The sequence below is a fragment of the Onychostoma macrolepis genome, chromosome 04 (assembly GCF_012432095.1).
Source record: "Onychostoma macrolepis isolate SWU-2019 chromosome 04, ASM1243209v1, whole genome shotgun sequence".
NCBI classification, from domain to species: Eukaryota; Metazoa; Chordata; class Actinopteri; order Cypriniformes; family Cyprinidae; genus Onychostoma; species Onychostoma macrolepis.
Genome location: NC_081158.1, coordinates 29,569,815 through 29,590,795, shown reverse-complemented (window position 1 = coordinate 29,590,795; position 20,981 = coordinate 29,569,815). Strand labels below are relative to the sequence as shown.

The 20,981-nt window shown below is 36.5% G+C and overlaps 1 protein-coding gene across 4 annotated transcripts in view; it reads left to right on the top strand.

The window, feature by feature from the left end:
* The first annotated feature begins 1,110 nt into the window (after positions 1–1,110).
* Positions 1,111–20,981, top strand: part of ninj2 (ninjurin 2) — a 32,100-nt gene continuing 12,229 nt past the window's right edge. For 2 of the 4 annotated variants that reach the window (XM_058772687.1, XM_058772686.1), the window contains exon 1: positions 1,111–1,811. Coding sequence is in view for 1 of the 4 variants with exons in the window: in XM_058772688.1 (XP_058628671.1) it covers positions 7,085–7,117 (33 nt within the window). In the remaining 3 variants the exon portion in view is untranslated. Of the gene's footprint in view, positions 1,812–6,855; positions 7,118–20,981 lie in introns of those variants that run through there. The other 2 variants (XM_058772685.1, XM_058772688.1) reach the window with 2 other exon arrangements.

The following is a 20,981-nucleotide window of genomic DNA, read 5'->3' as shown; positions in this document are numbered from 1 at the left end:
GAGTTTGTTTTTGGATGAGTGAGGAGAATTTTCCTTGAAACCCTCCCGAACAACATGTGGTGATATAGGGGATGTTTGATATATTTTTTTTAGGTTTCTGTCCTCAAGACTCAACTTATCTCTACAATTCTCCAGCTGTGATCCTTGGAGAGTCTTTGGCCACTCAAACTCTCCTCCTCATCGTGCATTAGGACGATATAGACACACGTCCTCTTCCAGGCAGAGTTTTAACATCTTTAGTTTATTGGAACCTCTTAATTATTACCCTGATGGTGGAAATGGGGATTTTCAATGCTTTAACTCTTTTCTTACAGCCACTTTCTATTTTGTGATGTTCAACAATCTTGTTCTGCACATCAGAACTATATTCTTAGATTTTACTCCTTGTGATGGATGATTAAGGGAATTTGGCCTTTGTGTTTCTCATATTTATAATCCTGTGGAACAGGAAGTCTGGCTGGACAATTTCATGCTCCTAGTCACCCTGGTGTGCTAAAAAATCGGAATATGAATGGTAATATACTTCAGAGATACTTTACTCATAAGAATTTCTAGGGGTGCCAATAGTTGTGGCCAACATTGATTGGAGAAAAACATTTATTTCATCATGAGATGTTCTCCCCACTTTCAATTGTTTTTACTTCAGTGATAGGTTAGAATTTTGTGAATTTTTTGAATGAAAGATAAAAAGGATAAACAATGCAGATTTATTTTCACAGCCGCCTTTGCTCATATTTATCAAGGGTGCCAATATTAGTGGAGGGCACTGTACATTTTTAATTGAATTATGCGTATTAAGCATATCTCCTTGGTTTGTGTTATACATTTCACTTTATATTTTTGCAAAACTTAACACATTCAGTTTTATATTTAAATAAAATATTAGTACTGATGTAGGAAATGGCAAATGCAAGTTATGTTGAATTTTCATCTTGCAAAAAATTTTACACATAACAGCATGGGAAGTGTAAATTCAAATAAAGAAACGTTATTGTTTTTTGTTCTCTTTTTTCCCTGGCCAGGCTGTTTCCTCAAAGCCTATTAATATGAAGCCACTTATAACATTATACATTTGTTTTTCTTTTTTGCATTCCCTTCCTCCGCAGATGGCACACACGAGCGGGATCTTTCCTAACATTGCAGATTCTCTATGGAGGCCACTGCTACATAAAACCACCTGGGGGGTCCAAAGAGGTGACACAAGCATGTGCAAGATGTGCTAGTCGAGTAAGACTGTAAGGTGTTGAGGCCACGGTATGTGTCTTTGATTGCACCCTGAGAGGCTGTTTGTTTTGGATGCATTGACTGTGGGATGGGTACAGTTTGTTCTCCTGCCCAAATGAAGGCAGTGATTGAGCTCTGTTGACATACGGGTCAATTGGGAGCATGTGGAAATTTCACACTGGTAAGAATAACACTGGTAAGAAGACCGCATTAACATACATTAACAAACCTTTCTCTATTTGACAAATTAATTTGTGCAAACAGAATGTGTCAAATGAGTCCACACAGCTGATAAAAGCATGACTCCAGTCAATCAATTAACATCTTGTGAAGTGAAAAGCTGTGTGTTTGTACTCATATTTTTGCCAGAAGCAGAGGTTTAAAGTTCAAACACTTAAACATTGAATTTGGACATTTGTGGATTACGTGTGGATTATTTTGATGTTTTATCAGCTGTTTGGACTCTCATTCTGACGGCACCCATTCACTGCAGAGGATCCATTGGTGAGCAAGCGATGTGATGCTAATTTTCTCCAAATCTGTTTTGATGAAGAAACAAACTCATCTACATCTTGGATGGCCTGAGGGTGAGTAAATTTTCAGCAGATTTTCATTTTGAGGTGAACTATTTCTTTAAGTTGGTGTGAAAATTAGATTAGAGAAGTAACAAACTAAGGATTGAGAAAGAAAAAGAAAAAAACCTTCAAACTGTAAGACTGCATGTAATATAATATAGCGTCAGTACATCAGTTTATCCACTAGGCGGTGGTAATGAGTGGATGAGAAAAACAGACTTTTTTTTTTTAGCACCCAACAGGTATATGCTGTCCATTTGATTATTCATTATGATGACAAATATAATTTGTATATTTTTAAAGATTATGCTAGTCCCCTCAGTGTGCATTACTGGGATATTGTATTTAGACTGGTCTTTTAAGATAACTGCAACACTCCGGAAGGTGAATATTTACTCTGAGATTGAAACAATGCACAAGCTAATCAAAATGAGTGTAAGGAGGGTTATCTTAAAGTCACCATGTCAAATGCCTGCTGGAAAGTTTAACGTTCCATTGTAAAGAGCCACTGGATGTCCGCACATGCTAATCTTTCAGCACACTTGAATGAAAAGTCTGGTCACATACAGTATTTAATTTAGAGAATATGCAGACCCAATTAATTCAAATTTCAGTTCATGTACCAGGAAACATGCAAACAGAAGAAAATTTTGCCCAACTTTTTTTTTTTCTTTCGTATTGTGTGCAAATAAATTGCATATATTGGTCATAAGACAAATGAACATGGGATCTGACATAAAACAGTAAAGCTTAGTATTTTGGCCACATTTTGGTTCAGAACACTCTTTAGTTGTCAGAGTGAAGTGATGACAGATGACCTGTCAAATATCTGTGCTTTTGTTCAAACTTCTAAAGCAAGTCCTGTTTGATGGTATGGAGCAGAGGGTACACAATGTACAGCACTCACACTGGGTGGGTGGAATCTATCTATTGTCTTACATATAGGAAAACAAACCCATTAAAAGCTTTTGTTGATTAACTAAAAGGAAATGTCTTGAATTTGTTCATTAGGTCTTCATCTCACAAAATTCTACTTCTCAGAAGAATTTTTGTCTTTGATAAAGTTTTATTTTTTTTTAATTGGCATAAAGTACCATTCAAAAGTACTTTTGGGGTCAATAAGATTTTTGTTTTGAAAGAAATTAATACATTTGTTCATCAAGGGTGCATAAAATTGATCAAAAGTGACTGTAAACACATTTAAAATTAAGATTTCTGTTTCAAATAAATGCTGTTCTGTTGAACTTTCTATTCATAGAAGAAACCTGAATAAAATGCATCATCGTTTCCACAAAAATATTAAGAAACAACTGTTTTTTTTTGGGGTTTTTTTAGCACCAAATCAGCATATTAGAATGAAGAGTGGAATAATGGCTTCTGAAATTCAGGTTTGACAGTAGAGAAATAAATTATATTTTAAAAATAGATTTTAAAAGAAAATAGTTATACTTCAAATTATAATAAAATTGCATGTTTTTACTGTATTTGTTATCAAATAAATGCTGCCTTGGTGAGCATGTATAGTGCATGCACAGCACATTAGCTCACAAATGGACAGAGTAAGGAAATGTATTGGCCACTTGGGCCAGATTCCAACATGGATAGAAGTTAATTTTAATTCAGTCTATTTTAGGCCTCAGAGTGGTCATCTGCTCTGGCTTAGTGTTTGAGATTACATGAGATGTTTTGGGCACTTGCGGAGCACAAAGAACCACAAATGCCACGTGTCCACCACTATTGCAGCTGCGATGGCATTCAGCCCATGGACCATGTCAGTGACTATAACTGCTAATGCCTCATTGTGTATTTTAGGAGAAGAGTGAGTGAGTGACCAGCACGAGCTGTCACTGTGGGAACAGTCAAAGAGAGCGAACATGCTGCTGTTTAGTTCTTCACAGATGAAAGAAATAGTTCATCCAAAAATTAAAATCTGCTGAAAATTTACTTACCCATAGGTCATCCAAAATGAGTTTTTTTCTTCATCAGAGCAGATTTGGAGAAATTTAGCATTAATGGATCCTCTGCAGTGAATGGGTACCGTCAGAAAGAGATAAAAACATCCCAATAATCCACACCACTCCAGCCCATCAATTAATGTTTTGTAAAAGTTGCATATTTAGAAGTAACAAATCCATAATTAAGATATTTTTAACTTTAAACCATTGCTTCCGGCTAAAGTTGAGTCCGCTATATATCCACAATACTGTGAAAAATTGTCTACTCTGAATCAGGAGAGAAATATGCACATGCAGATCAAGCACTGTTTACAAGCAAAAACGCACAGCATTTCACTTCAGAAGACATTAATGTACTGGAGTTGTGTGGATTTCTTGTGGACAATTGTGATGTTTTTATCAGCTGTTTGGACTCTCATTCTGACGGCACCCATTCACTGCAGTGGATCCATTGGTGAGCAAGTGATGTAATGCTACATTTCTCCAAATCTGTTCTAATGAAGAAACAAACTCATCTACATCTTGGATGGCCTGAGTGCATTTTTAAGAAATTTTAATTTTGGGATGAACTATTGAAGCTCTGGACGATGGCACAGTTGAGTGAACCTTCGTTTCAAAGGGCAAAAATGTCTCTACATCCATCTTACAAGACATTCTCTTTTTTGGCCTCTTTTTTTTTTTCTTTTCATAGTGAGGCTCAGAACCTCAGCAAACACAGGCACATGTTTAACATACCTGCATCGGGGCAGTGCAGGTGAAAGAGCTCTCTGTCAATCCACACCCTTAATGGAGGCTGTTCTTCAGCTTCGGCCTTTACCCTTTACATATATCAGCTTCATTTGATGCTTTTCTTTAGCCAGTCCTCTCTGTGTCTGTAATTACAGCAATTATTATTCTCCCTTGTGACTTTGTGAGTCAAATCACTATTGTGACTGCATAATGGGACGTTATGTGCCTTGCTTGGATAATTGCTAACAAGAAAACAAGCAGGTCACTGCCGTTTTGGATGAAAATATCCATTTCATGCTTTAATACTGGACACGTTTAACCAAATGCTCGCTGTTATCTAATATGTGAGAGCATCCCAAGGCCACAATATCAGAAGAAAGTGTCTCGTAATACCACACGGCTGCCACTGTGTAATGTGTGTCAGACTGCTGTGGTGTGCTGGTTTGTGTATGATGGCTTGAAATGCAATATGCATAATATTGTGTTTTAATCACACAATATGTGGTCACACCTAAACGTCTGCAGCATTACGACACTGATGGTCGTAATAGATTCAGAAAAGCCAGTAGTTTTAAGTTTACTGAGTCAAACTTTGGTCTTTGTGGAGAGCCAGTCCCACCCTCCTATACTATAAATGTCAAGGACATGTGAAATGATTCTAAACTCTCTGATAGCTAAAAGTAGCTATAACCAGGCCCTAGATAAGATTTCCTCTTATATTTTTGTATGAAATAAGATATTTACTGTTACCAGGAGACATTGATTTAAAAAAAAAAAAAAAGACGAATTTAAATCTAATATGGGTTATGAGGATTATGTGCTTATTTCTTGAAGGGATAGTTCAACAAAAAATTGCTCACTCTCATGTTGTTCCAACCTCATGTGATGCTTTATATAATGAAAGTAAATGAGTTGTGGAGATGTGAAGCTTCAAAATTATATATCAATATTCCAAGTTTTCTGAAGCCATTTCTTTTCGACGAACAAACTGAAATTTAAGTCACTGTTCACAAAAAAACTCTTGACATCCACCTTAGATCTCCTGATGTGTTCATGAGAGTAGCAGTGTCTAATTGATGAACGAATCATTCTTTTGAATCAGATCTTTTCAATGAATCATTTGAGTAAGTTTGCAAAAAAACAGTCTGAATAATTGATTTAGTAATTAGACTGGTCCAATTCATGTTCATCTGGTCCAATATCCAATTCATATACTTTTTTTTTTTTTTAATCTTTTCAATGAATTGGATGATTCAGTAGGAATTAGACTGATCCCAATCTTTAACTCAATGATTCACTGGATTCAATTGAAATTTTGGTCTGTTTGTCATACAAAGCTATCAAATTGCTTTAGAAGACTTGTGTTAGAATATAATGACACAAATATCTTATGAATTATATCTATAATGTTTTTATGAAACTTTATGGTTCTTTTTGTTTCATTGTGATCGCATAAAAAAGAAAGTCATACAGGTTTGGAATGACATGAGGGTGAGTGACAAAACTTTTATTTCTGGATAAACGATCCCTTTAAGCCGAAGTGCACTCTTAAAAATAAAGGTGCTTCACGATGCCATAGAAGACCTTTTTTGTCCATAAAGAACCTTTATCATCTGAAGAACCTTTCTGTTTCATAAAAGGTTCTTTGTGGAGAAAGAAGGTTCTTCAGATTATAAAAAGGTAAGAAAGAGATGATTCTTTAAAGAACCTTTGACTGAATGGTTCTTTGTGGAACCAAAAATGGTTCTTCTATGGCATCGCTTTGAAGAACCATTCAAGCACCTTTATTTTTAAGAGTGTGTATAGATTCTGCATGACTAATTGTAAAAATAACAGCTGTTTCCAACAAGTTTTCTTAAAACTGTCGGCCATTGTCTAGCCAAACAAGCATTTCTACCCCAAACTTATGCCATTGGTTGAAGCAGAAGTTGACATGTCGGACCGCGCAAACAGATAGAGACAAATTGAAATAGCCAGTGTTTGCACTTTTCGGAAAAATCAGCCTAGCTTACTTAAAGTAGCCTCTGCATTTTAAACTAGCAGGAGACGGTATTTTAACTCTGAAAACATTAGACACATCATCAAATTTATCACTGTTTGCCTGTGTTCCCAATTCAGTCTTTTTGTGTGCTTTATATTAAACCACTGACCACATATTGACCACACATTTATAAAAATATCAAAATGTTGCATTTTAAGTGTTGGGTGAGTGGATGAGCTCTGAATGTAGCATTTTACTGGATGGGGGAATTTGAGTCTAATTATACTGCCTGGGCACTTGAACAAGAAACAGACAAAATCTAGTCTTTCTTCTCTTTGCAGACTGTGATTACATTGGCTATAGTGTATTTGACTGGTTTACTGTTTACAAAGGAGTGCTCAGTTTTGTTGTGACCCAGTCCAGTGGGTTGGAGTGGGCTGGAATTAAAAAAAAAAAAAGGAATGAATAACACACTTGTTTGCCTGGACGGCTGTCCTTGCTGTGTGCCATGAATTTCTTCAAAAGCTTTTACCAACTTTCCCTTTCTGAGGAACTCTGAGCATATATCTCGACTCTGATTCAGCCGTTTAGCACCAGCGACAGTCGTCTGGGATTCAGCCATGCCAGCAGCAAGAGGACGTACAGATGTGCAGGTACGCTGAGTCGTCTAGAAGCCATTGGTATTTCTTTGGGGGCTGCGACATGGCATTCCTTATTTTCTTTCCCTTGCTCTCTGTCCTTCTCCATCCTCACATCGGGGTGCAGAATGTTCTGTGTATTTAGAGGAAGGTAATCATGTAGTTCTCTCTCTTCTGAAGCTGAGCATCACTCAAAGAATCCATCAAATATCAATTAGTGATAGACTGCAAAGACTGACTGAACCTTTAATGTACCTGATGATCAACACGACATGCACTTACCAGACTATTACTGGGGTCAGGAGGATTGTCGCAAATCTCTGACAGCCATGGCTTCTCAGGGAGAGAATTACAACACTGGGAAAGCTGGGAATTGTTTATATGTTCAGTAAAAATGAGTCTCTTGAAGCGCAATTCTGAAAAAGGTTCTATTTCTGGCATCGTGATATTTTTAGATGGCTCATAATCTCAGATGACTGAAACAAGCAATTCTGAATTGTTTCTTATAGGATTTTTAAGAGGTTTTAGAACGAAATAATTTAGGAATAAAATACAGTTTGACGTTCACAGGTACTCTTTTTTCTTAAAAGGACAGTTCACCCAAAACTGAAAAATCTGTCATCTGTAATTTACTTACCCATAAATCATTACAAACCTGTATGACTTTCTTTCTTCTGTGGAACACAAAAGAAAATATTGTGGAAAAAACTGTAATGTTTTTTTTATACAGTGAATATCGGCAGGTTCATATTCTTAAAAATAAATAAAGTACGCTACAATTCAAAGGTTTGGGGGAAGTAAATATTTTTTTTTTTTTTTAAAGTAAGACGTATCTTATGCTCACCAAGGCTGCATTTATTGGATGAAAAATACAGTTAAAAAGGTACTATTTTTGAATATTATTACAATTTAAAATAATTGTTTTCTATTGTAATATATTTTAAAATGTAATTTATTCCTGCGATGACAAAGCTCAATTTTCATCAACATTACTCCAGTTTTCAGTGTCACATGATCCTTAAAAACATTATTATTATTATTATAAAAACTGTTGTGCTGCTCCATATTTTTCTGGAAACTGTGATAAATGTTTTTCAGAATTCTTTGATAAATGAGTTTATTTAATAATAGAAATAGAAATCTTTTGTAAATTTATAAATGCCATAACTGTCACTTTTGAACAATTTAATGCATCCTTGCTCAATAAAAGTATTTATTTATAAAAAAAAAAAAAAGACTGATCCAACTTCTGAACAACTCTTTTGCGTTCTGCAGTGAACTTTCCCTGCAGTGAGGTTTTATTCAATGACTTTTTCAGATGTGCTTCTATTATTAGTGGCATATATTAAATTCCACTTCCTAGGGACAGATTCCGGCAGGATTTGTTTGTCACAGGACTATCCTTGCTCTTCACATGCCTCACATCCATCTTGCTATATATGTGCCACTAAATGTCCAAATGTCATATCTGCTGACTTGTTAATTTTTTTTAACAACATAATGTTATTATCTTTAATAACCTGTGGCCAGAGCAGCAAAGACAGAAATTAGTTATGAAACTAGGGTCTCAGCGCGGTCACTTGCAGCAGAACGACACACCATCATGTGTCCAAGAAGCCCAGCTCGCCGGGTCTCCAACGTAATCCACAGTCCTGACAGTGAGTTTAGGATCCCATTTCCTCAGGATTACACAGCTCTCAAAGGCAGGGCAGCTGGAGTACGATATGATATTACAGAGCACATTGATCCCTGTGAAAATGATTGCCAGATAATGCACTGATTAAAACAGGGGCCATGGGGGTTCAAGGGATGTAAAATGGTTTAAGGTGGTTCATCTGACCTCAGATATGTGCATTACTGGTATGAGATAACAGATATTACTCAGTTTTACCCTAGGGGTGAAAAGAAGTCAAGTCACTTACATGAAAATTATGTTTCGACTTTCCATGGTTTTGAGATTTAGGCCTAACTTTAGGCTGTTTTTCTATGCCAGTGCAATTTATATCTAATTCTTTCCTGAGATTCTCTCCAGTCTTTTCTTGTATTCTCCACTGAAACATTTGGAGTGTCTTTGTGAAGTACAGCATGATGACTGGCATTTCTGGGAATTGGCTACTACTCTTTGACCTGATGGCACCTTGGTGCCACTTCATCCAGGCTCTATAGTGGGCAGTAGCACCTGATCTGGCATCTCTCACACTAGTGTCACACATTTGAAGGCAACACAGCCACGTGTTGAATGCATTTCCTTCAACTTTGTGTCATTTTGTGCTATTTCCCTTCATGACTGGGCATGTGGAATTCATTTTGAATTTCCGTGGAAATCCAAGCAACGTATAGATCTGTCTGGCCTGCAGGCCTGGATCACGTCCCATGATGCAGTGCTGCTGTTGTAGTAACAATAACAGCTAATACTCTAATGCACCCAGGAATGCTGGGAGATTTAAGTGTTTCCAGATGTAGGATGAAACACAGATTTGCACAATTATGCTGTCATCTATGAAGGGGTCCTGTAAAAATTTAAGTGCACTCACATGATGATGCGTAAATGTGAATGTTTTAAAAAAATTTGCAGCAGTTTTGGTGATTTTGAAGCTTAGAATGAGGGCATGAGATCATGAGGTTTACACCGAAGGCCAAACATGTGTTATGTAAGTGCATTAAACAGGGTTATTGGTAATTAGGTTTGTTTGCTATAATAATAACACCGTGTTTAATGTTTAACTCTCCTCCTCTGGTTACGTCGTCTGTTGGCTGAATGTTTGGTCACTGTGGTGACAGTTGGATGCAGATGGCTGTAGTTTCTGTGTAGATCAACACAAACACAACACATCTACTAGGAGAAATAATAGGAGAAAAAAATGCTTGTTGAATAAGATCTTTAAATAATACTTTACTGTATATTAAGCACAACGGATCTTGTATTAAAGTAAGAAATAGTTTGTGAATTATCCAATTGCCAGTCATAAAATGGACTGCAAAAGCCGCCCATGCAAGCATTAGGTCATTTGTGTCTGGACATTGTCATTCTTGGACATTTACTCACAAAAACTCTTTAATGGTTAGTTCCCTTACTATATATGATGAAAAACTGTAATACAAAGACACATTTCAACTTTTGACAGATTTTTCAGTTTTTGTAAGTGAAAAAGGACAAGTCATATTATAATTTACAGTGAAAAAAGTGAAATGCATACATATAATTATATATATTATTTTTTCAGCACCTTACAGAACCTTAATGATCAGAGGCAAATTTGTTGTCTTTTTTTATTTGTTTGTTTTTTGTTTGAAAAATGGAGTAGTCATGCCATTCTTGTCTAGATGCTTTTTAAAAGTAAGAAGGAAGGATGGAAATGGTCAAATATTTACACATTACTGTGTTTGAGTTAGCAGTTGCCTTTTTGTGTGATCGACATTGCTGTTACGCTTATACGAAGCATGCGTGTTTATCCTCTTTAAAATTTAAAAGCGAGAAGAGTAAATGTTGTCATAGATCTGTATGATTTGTATTTTGTTGTGTATGCAAGCGTTTTCTCACTGCTCAGTCTGTCATTCACGTCTTTTCTCAAGAGCTTCCCTCCATCAAGTGAGCCAATTCTTCATACCACTGGAATCCAACCAGACCCTCGCTGACTGACATTGTTTAACCAAGTCAGAAGTTTTCACATTTTTCATCTATAAGACACCCACAGTAGTCAGCGAGATAATGCATATACGTTGGCATTGTGACCCAACAGGCCACAATGTGCTCTGGATTCAAGGCTGATGGGGTCTTCAGGGGTCAGAACTAAATGATATATGTGCATATCCCCTCACCTGTGGGACGGGGGAATGGGGCCCCTTTCATAGGGGCCTCTCGGTGAGAGATCTCACACGCAACATGTTGCACCGGCCCGTGAATGCATCCGTGAGCCCCCCGCAGACACGATAAGCTCTTTGATAGAATGGTTAAAAAGTAACGACTGAAAGAAAATTGAAACTGGCACGGTTCCACTGTTTGCCGAGTCTCTAGAGAATGTTTGTTGAAAGTTATCGACTGACACTACAGCCGTATATGAGTGAATAATATCTAACCGGAGGCTGCGATAGTGTCACGTCTGTGATGAAGCACCTTGAAGTTTTTGATTTAGTGTCCCAGTGACAACATGATTATTGCTTTGTGGGTTTGACATTATACACAATTCAGCGGATCTATGCAGTTTTAAGCACTCTATATGCAGTAACCTTTAAAAAATTTTACACTTAAAAATTTATAAATGTCAAAGCAAGATCAAAAGATCAAGGCAAGTGGTATTTTTCAAAACACTGAACAAAAATATGCCTTTAAATATAATATAATATAATATAATACAATTTTTATATAACATATGTGACCCTGGACTACAAAATCAGTCATAAGTAACACTGGTATATTTGTAGCAATAGCCAACAATACACTGTGTGGGTCATATTTATCGATTTTTCTTTTATGCCAAAAATCTTTAGGATATTAAGTAAAGATCATGTTCCATTAAAATATTTTGTAAATTTCCAACCATAAATATATTAAAACTTATGCATAAAGTAATATGCATTGCTAAGGACTTCATTTGGACAACTTTAAAGGTGATTTTCTCAATATTTGGATTTTTTTGCACCCTAAAGCCTCGTTTATACTCGCGCCTGGCTCCACTTCGCGAGCCTCCACTGACTGCGCGCGCACCTCCCCAAACGGACGAGGCGTTTATACTTGACGCGTTCGCTGTTGAGATATTCTTTGAAACGACAGGGGGCGCACAAACGAAATCGTCCTTTAAATCCGCAGGAAGTATAAGAGAAGTAGGAATTTTACCGGAATTACGTCAGATCATTCAAGATGGACTATTGTTTGTTGATTTAATAAAATTTTACATCAAACTTTTTGTTCACTCTTTCATTTCTGTGCATAATGCAGACACATTTCTACATATTGTAGTATAGCTAACGGTATGTGGGTTATTCCACAGTGTTGGAATTTACAGGATGTCTTATTTATTATTCTAACATTTCAAATTAGACCACATTATTAGAGTACAAGTTAGACAAAAATATTGCCACGTTGAGGCTCAAGTAGGTGTAACTGTTCAAATACCAGATTAATGTTATAATGTATATAAGTTGAAACCCTACAGTGTTTTGCAAATGTAACACTTCTATAAAGGTTAGGGACTGCAAAATGTACTTTGCCATAGATTAACCCATGTGATGTCTTTGTTATGTTATATAAAATGAGAAGATATAAGAACAGTTCAAAAGAGCAATTTGATCAATATTGTTTTATTCTGAATACAATATATTACAGACACATTGTTATGTGGTGCATAGAATACTTTGCTACAGTGCTACAGGTATATGTGAATAATTATTTTAAAACTATTATAAAAATTACAAAGAAAATATAAGCTGTTCATGTTGACTGCGGCGCCGCGAGAACTGTTCGCTCGAGTCACAAAAAATGTCGTGCACACCGCCACGCGAAATGAGGGGTGTTTCATAATAAATTCAGACAAGCTCAGTACTGACTCGTTTTTCGTCAGTTTATTTTCATGAATGGGTACAAAGGATTTTGGGTGATTGAAGGTCGCGGAGGATACATCCCATGCATCCTTCAAATTCAGCTGAAAGAAGGACGCGAAACGAAGGCTGTCTTCCGAGGACCCTCCCGATTGAGATGGCCTTCAGCGACGTTTGATGACGTGGCAGCCGAGATATGCAACCTTTGTAGGATGCAGCCTTCCGTTTGAGAAACACCCGAGGTCGCGCTCACCCAAAGCGAACTTCCGCTAACACCGCGATGACGTCATCGATGACGTCGAGTATAAACCAGGCTTAAGATTCCAGATTTTCAAATAGTTGTATATCGGCCAAATATTCTCCTACCCCAACAAACCATACATCGATGATATGCTTATTTATTCCGTTTTCAGATGATGTATTATACAAAATTAAATACAAAATTGTATTGTATTTAATTGTAAAAAAAAAAAATTGACCCTTTGTGGTTCAGGGTCACATATTATAACTACTATAACTACTATTGAGCAAGGGCACATTAAATTGATCAAACATGACTTTTAAACTTGTTACAAAAATGGATATTTCAAAATTAATTAATTAAAAATTTTGTTCTTCTGAACTTTCAGTTTAAAAATGTGAACTCTCAGGAATCCTGAAAAAAAAAATATCAGTTTCCACAAAAATATTAAGCAGCTCAACTGTTTTCCCTGATAACAATAAGAAAATATAGCTGCAAGCAGCGATTACTGGAGTTCAAGCGATTTAGGTATTTAAGCACATAAGGAAAAAGACATTACATATTATTTAGCAAGCCTGTAACCACCGAAATCAATTATTAAAAAAGCATTTTTGGCAAATCCATGTGATTTACCATAAAAATATGATGTTTTTATAACATTTATGATTGTTATAGTGCCAGCTGTGGTCCGATGTCCCTGAAACATTGCATGCTTGTTTAAAATCACCTGTCGCATGTGCTCAGCAGGTTTCGTGAAGTTTTGAGTTTTTGTTTAGGCTTTATAGGCTTTTGGGTATATTTGGACAGGCTTCTTTTCTAAATGACCCCGTTATAGCTTCCCAAAGGGTAAATTTCAACATGTTTTTGGTAATTATTGACATAGAGAGTCCAGAGAATTTCACTACGGTGTTTTTTTTCCAGATTGAGTGAAAAACCTAGGACTAGTTCGCAAAAGTAGGTTTTTCACATCTTCTCAATCATTTAAAAAACGATTTGATTGACAGCAGTGGTTCTAGAGGCAAAATTGTTCGGAACGAGGAGGTCTATCATACGATATCAATATCGCTTGTATGTGCAGAAAACCGCGCAATGTACAATCGTTTATGCCCTCAAAAAATGTGATACTGCCCCCCAGTAGCCGATTTCTTTAAAATTTCTCACAGACCTTTGGGGTCGTGAGTCAAACAGGCCCACCGAGTTTCGTTCCGATCTGCCTCCGTTAACCTGGTCTAATAGGTGCTCAAACTTCATCGACCAATGGCAGCCATGTTTTTTTGAGATACGCAAATGTCCCCATAGACACTTGTGGCAAGACCGTGCACAGCGATTTTCACGTTGAAATGAAAATGTAAATAGTTACAGCCATTTTTATGTTTATTCCCTCTTATAGTGCCACCAAGTGGCCAATCTCTGCGATTTTTTTTCCCCCTGTGACCTCAGCTTGAGCTCTTACATAAGTGTTCCAGTTTGGTTCCGATCGGGCGAAAAACCTAGGACTAGTTCGCAAAAGTAGATTTTGCAAAAAATGCGAAATACCCGAAAATTTTGCCCAACTCACAAGGAGCCAAGGATTCCAACGTCATAAGACACTTGAGCGTGCGACTGACGGTTTAGGAGTTATGAGTGATTTCGTACTTTCGATCGCTGTAGCGCCCCCATCAGGCCGATTGGAGCGAGCCTCGGTCACGTTGTAGGTGGTATGACTCCTTCAAGTTTCAAGTCTCTACGACTCACGGTTTGGTCTGCTCGATCAGTTTTACGTGGAAATCGCTCATCCGTGACCATTCTAACAATTACAATAGGGTTTCAGCACTACGCGCGTGAACCCCTGATGAGCTCCCAGTTAGCATATTAGAATGATTTCTGAAGGATCATGTGACACTGAACACGAGAGTAATGATGCTGCAAATTCAGCTTTGCATAAATGTCATTTTAAAATATATTTAAATAATAAATATTAATAATATTACAGATTTTTACTGTATTTTTAACCACAAAAAAAATTCAATAAAGAAATAAAATAAAAATATTACCAAAAAAATCAAAATGATTTATTTTGATACTTCATGGCTGTCAAACATTAGGAAACATAGTTAATATGATGAACACCCGTATGAACTTTTCAACCATGTGAAGCAGTTCATTTGTAAATGTAACTTAAGTGTCCAGATAGTTTCGGGACCACCAGATCTCATAACATCAGCAGTCACACTTTGTTCCAGTTGTTTTCATACAGCAGGCATGTGTAGCTGTTGTCTTTCAGGCTTCACTGATGTTGGACACACACATGGCTTGTCACTGACAGCATGATTGATCGCTTGTGGGTCAGCTGTCAGTTTAAGTTACTTTATCCAGTCACATCTGTCTGCTTTCCTTCTTCGACAGTGCTTCTCAGAGAGAAGGAGGGAAGGAAATTCAGTTTTTAGTGGGCCAAACCAGTGGGTGCTCCTCAATGAAAGGCAGGAAAGCCCTGGAGGAAAGTCTCATGCTGAGATGTCACATGTGAAAGCAAAACACGTGGGGTTTTCTGGGGTCATGCCTTCTGCTTCCAAATGAGATTCTTTGGGAATCATGTGTGCCCCTCTGACATGAAGGATTAGAGTCGACAGAAACATCATGTTGCCTTCTAAGATACCTCAGTTCGAAGAAAGCATTGCATGTGGCCTTCACAGAGAAGACAATCCCAGAATGCATTGCGACACACTCAGTGAAAATATTTGTCCAAGATGGCAGACGATTCAAGAGAAATATAGACCCTGCAAAAATAAAATAAAAAAGATAAAGTAGTATAATCTACATAAATATAAATTTATGGACTTATTTACCAGGGATTTGTTATATGTATACATGTGTATATAATATATGTGCATATACACACACACACACACACACACACACACTTAGCAGTACTTTAATTATAATATCTTATTTTTATTATTATCTCGTAATAATGAAAAGTTATTTTTTCAGCAGGATTATATATACAGTGTTACACACATATTTTGTTTTTCTTATTGTATTAATGCATTAACTAATAATAATGGGATGCTATATAATAGGATGCTATATAATAACATATAATAAAATAATAATTATGGATTAATTTACCAAAAAAACTGTGTTAGACATACATACATATTGTCTAACAATAATATGTTTTTTGGCAGAATGGTATATTACATAATTGCATATATAGGCCTAATAAAAAAATACATATATATTTTTACTTAACAAAAATATTAAATAATACTTAAATGTATACAATAAATTTGACTATATTATAATATTCATGACAGTTATATATAAAGCATATGTGGACGTTTATATAACCATTTCCTGTTATATAACTTTTCCCTCTTCCTACAGACTCTCGGCCAATGTGTTTTCACTTTAGAACATGCTAGGCTGTGCATTAACCTGCGTCCTTCAGCCACAAAGAGGAACTCTTACTCTGGTATGAGAGGCATGTCTGTTAAACATGCTGTTGGCCTGTTTCACACTAATAAAATATGGGTGTGGATTTAATACCAGTCATTGTTTAGTCCCATACGACACCGACAGCGACCCAGAGTTCAGCTGCTTTAATGGTGTACTGATTGAATCCAGCTTTCCGTGTGCGTGTAAGGCACAGTGAGTCGTTTGTGCGTTTTTAAAGCAGCGAGAAAGGTGTGAAATCTTTTCATCGAGGATGTGTTGTGGTCAACAGCCAGTGCTTGGATAATCTGAAACTCTGGACCACAAAGTAATGCTTTGTAAAGCAATTCAAGTGTGTTTTCATGCTGCAACCTTGCATGTTACACCACCTTTTTTGTGGTATCAAGAAAGTGGATGTCATGACCTTGGGTTTCCATGCGCTTCATCTGACTGGAACAAATTTCCCAGACGAATACACAAACAAACGTGAAACTCGGATGCTTATGTAATAAGAGCGGTCCAGAGTCAGTATACATGGTTTGTCACTGTTTGGCATCTGTCCATCCTGTTGTCAGTAGAAGAGATGCAAGTCGTTTGATGTATTCTGAGATATTTTTGTCGGCTGTTCAACTCGTTCAGAGACTTTCCTGTCTCTTTGATTGATGTGCGCACACAAATGCACAAAAACATTTCTGTTTTTCTTCACATCTTTGAACTCCTTGTTTGCCACTCAGATTTTCTGTTTTTGACTTTCACAAAGGAATTGCTGCATTGTTGCATTTTCATAAACACAATGTACTTTCCACGCCTGCTAAGAATCACATTTTTTGATATTTTTAAGACACACATGAAAAGTGCATTCGCAAACGACAACTTACATTCTCACGCTACATGCTATATATGAAGAAAATATATATGCCAGTGGATATTTAAAATTAATATGGTAAAAAATATAAATATTTTTTTGATGATAATATATTGTATTAATATTTTGAGTGCAACTGTATTTTTGGACAACAGTTTTTTGTACAGCCATGTACAATATATTAGAGTTGTTATATATAGTTAACTAAAACTACAACCATAAAAAATGTCATTACTTGAAATAAAATTAATGTTACAATAAATAAAAATGTATAAATATATGGTAAAGTAGACATATTTTTAAAAAAAGTATAGGGTAGACATTTAAAAGAAATGAATAAAAATGACAAAAACACATAAAATTACTAAAACTAACTCAAATTAAAGTGAAAATAGAACATATAAAAGTAAAATCTAACTTAAAATATCAAAAACTATAAAAGTATATCAATAAGACTTAACATTGATGTATATGTATATATTTATAATGTATATGTACGTGGCAAAATTAATATGGGAATAAAATAACAAAAAAATAAAATTTCTCATCAATTTATATACAATAAGAAATGATGTATTTAAAATTAATATGGCAAATATTACAATACAAAAATATTAATAATAAAATTATTTTTAATAAAACTATTTTTTTAATTTATTTATTTTCATTTTTAAAGCAACATCTGAAACTAAAATGTCACTTTAGTGAAACATAAATGAAAGGCCAACCTCTGAGCAATGCAATTTTGCTCTGAGCAGTTTCTCCCTCTCTGAACAGTTTTATTGAGCTGCTTGTTCCCCTGCAGGACAAAGTTGGTCCTGCATGAGACCATGAACACCCCGGTGGAAGTATCTCAGACGCTACACGGCCTTCAGAGCGGGATGAGTCATCACAGCCACATAAATCTGAAGTCAGCCTGCCCCAGAGATTCTTCTCAGCACACACACACACACATGCAGATAATAAAACCTAATGCGTTTTTCAGCCACTCCAGCAGTCATTTGACAAACTGGACGTTCCACTGTAATATGACACCAGTGCTTTGTGCCGTGGGCCATAACTCCCTTGATGCTTCCACACACACACACACACACAGAAAGAGAGAAAGACCTGTCTCCCTTTAGATGTTTGTTAACTCACTGACCAGCAGAGCAGGAATTTGCACTCGCGTTTCTAACAGTTTGAACTGTATTCAGTATGAAAGACATTCCAGCTCATGTGACTACAGCAGCCATAACTAAAGCTGTCAGCCGTTTCGGTGCTTTCCAGAGCAGCAGCTGCCCAATCCAGGCCATTTCGATGCCCTGCCCTGCCCATACCAACACTACCCCAACCGCACCCCTCCGTACACACACATATTCACACATCCTCTAACTTTAGAGTGTGTTAACCTAAAGACACAATTAAAGAGCACTGGTATAATCATACAGTAACACGATGTATAAATCTGGGTGACTTTGAGGCCAGTCTGACAGAGCAAAATGCCTGCAGTATAATCATCTATCATTTTGAATGTGCTATAAATTTCCCTGAAAATATCTGGTGCCCTCTTTTATGATTACAGGCCAGTGATGGTAATGAGAGAATCGTGGAAATTGTTCACAAGTCGGCAAAATGGGTTGGTCTCACTGCAAATGTGCAGTTTTATCTTATGGCTTGTTGCTAGGACGGGAATACAAATATGTTTCATTGGATACAGTTCAAATCAAGCATAGAAGATTTGGCATAGGGTAATAGAGGAATATGAGTTTATCAGAGAAATGTCAAATGTGTGGGCATGTGTTTGGACTACATCCAGTTACTGAGCCACATTATTGCTAAACCATAAATACCAAAAAGTGCATGAAAAAGGTGTAAGTAAAATAAATGAGACAAAATATTTAATGATAAATTTAAATATATTTAATTAAGTGAAAATAAAAGTTGTAAGTAAAGTGAAATAAAATAAAATAATAAAAATGTATATATTTAATGAATATTTAAATGTAATAAATTCATGTATGAATATTGTAATTAAGAAATGAATACATTTAATATATATATTAGTGCTGTCAAATGATTAATCGCATCAAAAATAAACGTTTTTGTTTACATAATAAATAAACACAGTACACATACACATATTATGTATATATAAATACACTCACATACAGTATATATTTTGAAAATATTTATATGTAAATACATTTATATATTTATATTATTATATTTTATATTATATAAAATATATTTCATATATAAACATAACATATTTTTCTTAAATATATAAATGCATGTGTTAATAAATATACAGTACACACTCATATATTATGTAAACAAAAACTTTTATTTTGGATGCGATTAATCACGATTAATCTTTTGACAGCACTAATATATGTATGTGTATATATATATATACAGTGGGGCAAAAAAGTATTTAGTCAGCCACCAATTGTGCAAGTTCTCCCACTTAAAAAGATGAGAGAGGCCTGTAATTTTCATCATAGGTATACCTCAACTATGAGAGACAAAATGAGAAAAAAAAATCCAGAAAATCACATTGTAGGATTTTTAAAGAGTTAATTGGTAAATTCCTCTGTAAAATAAGCATTTGGTCACCTACAAACAAGCAAGATTTCTGGCTCTCACAGACCTGTAACTTCTTCTTTAAGAGGCTCCTCTGTCCTCCACTCGTTACCTGTATTAATGGCATCTGTTTGAACTCGTTATCAGTATAAAAGACACCTGTCCACAACCTCAAACAGTCCAACTCCAAACTCCACCATGGCCAAGACCAAAGAGCTGTCAAAGGACACCAGAAACAAAATTGTAGACCTGCACCAGGCTGGGAAGACTGAATCTGCAATAGGTAAGCAGCTTGGTGTGAAGAAATCAACCGTGGGAGCAATTATTAGAAAATGGAAGACATACAAGACCACTGATAATCTCCCTCGATCTGGGGCTCCTCGCAAGATCTCACCCCGTGGGGTCAAAATGATCACAAGAACTGTGAGCAAAAATCCCAGAACCACACGGGGGGACCTAGTGAATGACCTGCAGAGAGCTGGGACCAAAGTAACAAAGGCTACCATCAATAACGCACTGCGCTGCCAGGGACTCAAATCCTGCAGTGCCAGACGTGTCCCCCTGCTTAAGCCAGTACATGTCCGGCCCGTCTGAAGTTTGCTAGAGAGCATTTGGATGATCCAGAAGAGGATTGGGAGAATGTCATATGGTCAGATGAAACCAAAATAGAACTTTTTGGTAAAAACTCAACTTGTCGTGTTTGGAGGAGAAAGAATGCTGAGTTGCATTCAAAGAACACCATACCTACTGTGAAGCATGGGGGTGGAAACATCATGCTTTGGGGCTGTTTTTCTGCAAAGGGACCAGGACGACTGATCCGTGTAAACGAAAGAATGAATGGGGCCATGTATCGTGAGATTTTGAGTGAAAACCTCCTTCCATCAGCAGGGGCATTGAAGATGAAACGTGGCTGGGTCTTTCAGCATGACAATGATCCCAAACACACCGCCCGGGCAACGAAGGAGTGGCTTCGTAAGAAGCATTTCAACGTCCTGGAGTAGCCTAGCCAGTCTCCAGATCTCAACCCCATCGAAAATCTTTGGAGGGAGTTGAAAGTCCGTGTTGCCCAGCGACAGCCCCAAAACATTACTGCTCTAGAGGAGATCTGCATGGAGGAATGGGCCAAAATACCAGCAACAGTGTGTGAAAACCTTGTGAAGACTTACAGAAAACGTTTGACCTCTGTCATTGCCAACAAAGGGTATATAACAAAGTATTGAGATGAAATTTTGTTATTGACCAAATACTTATTTTCCACC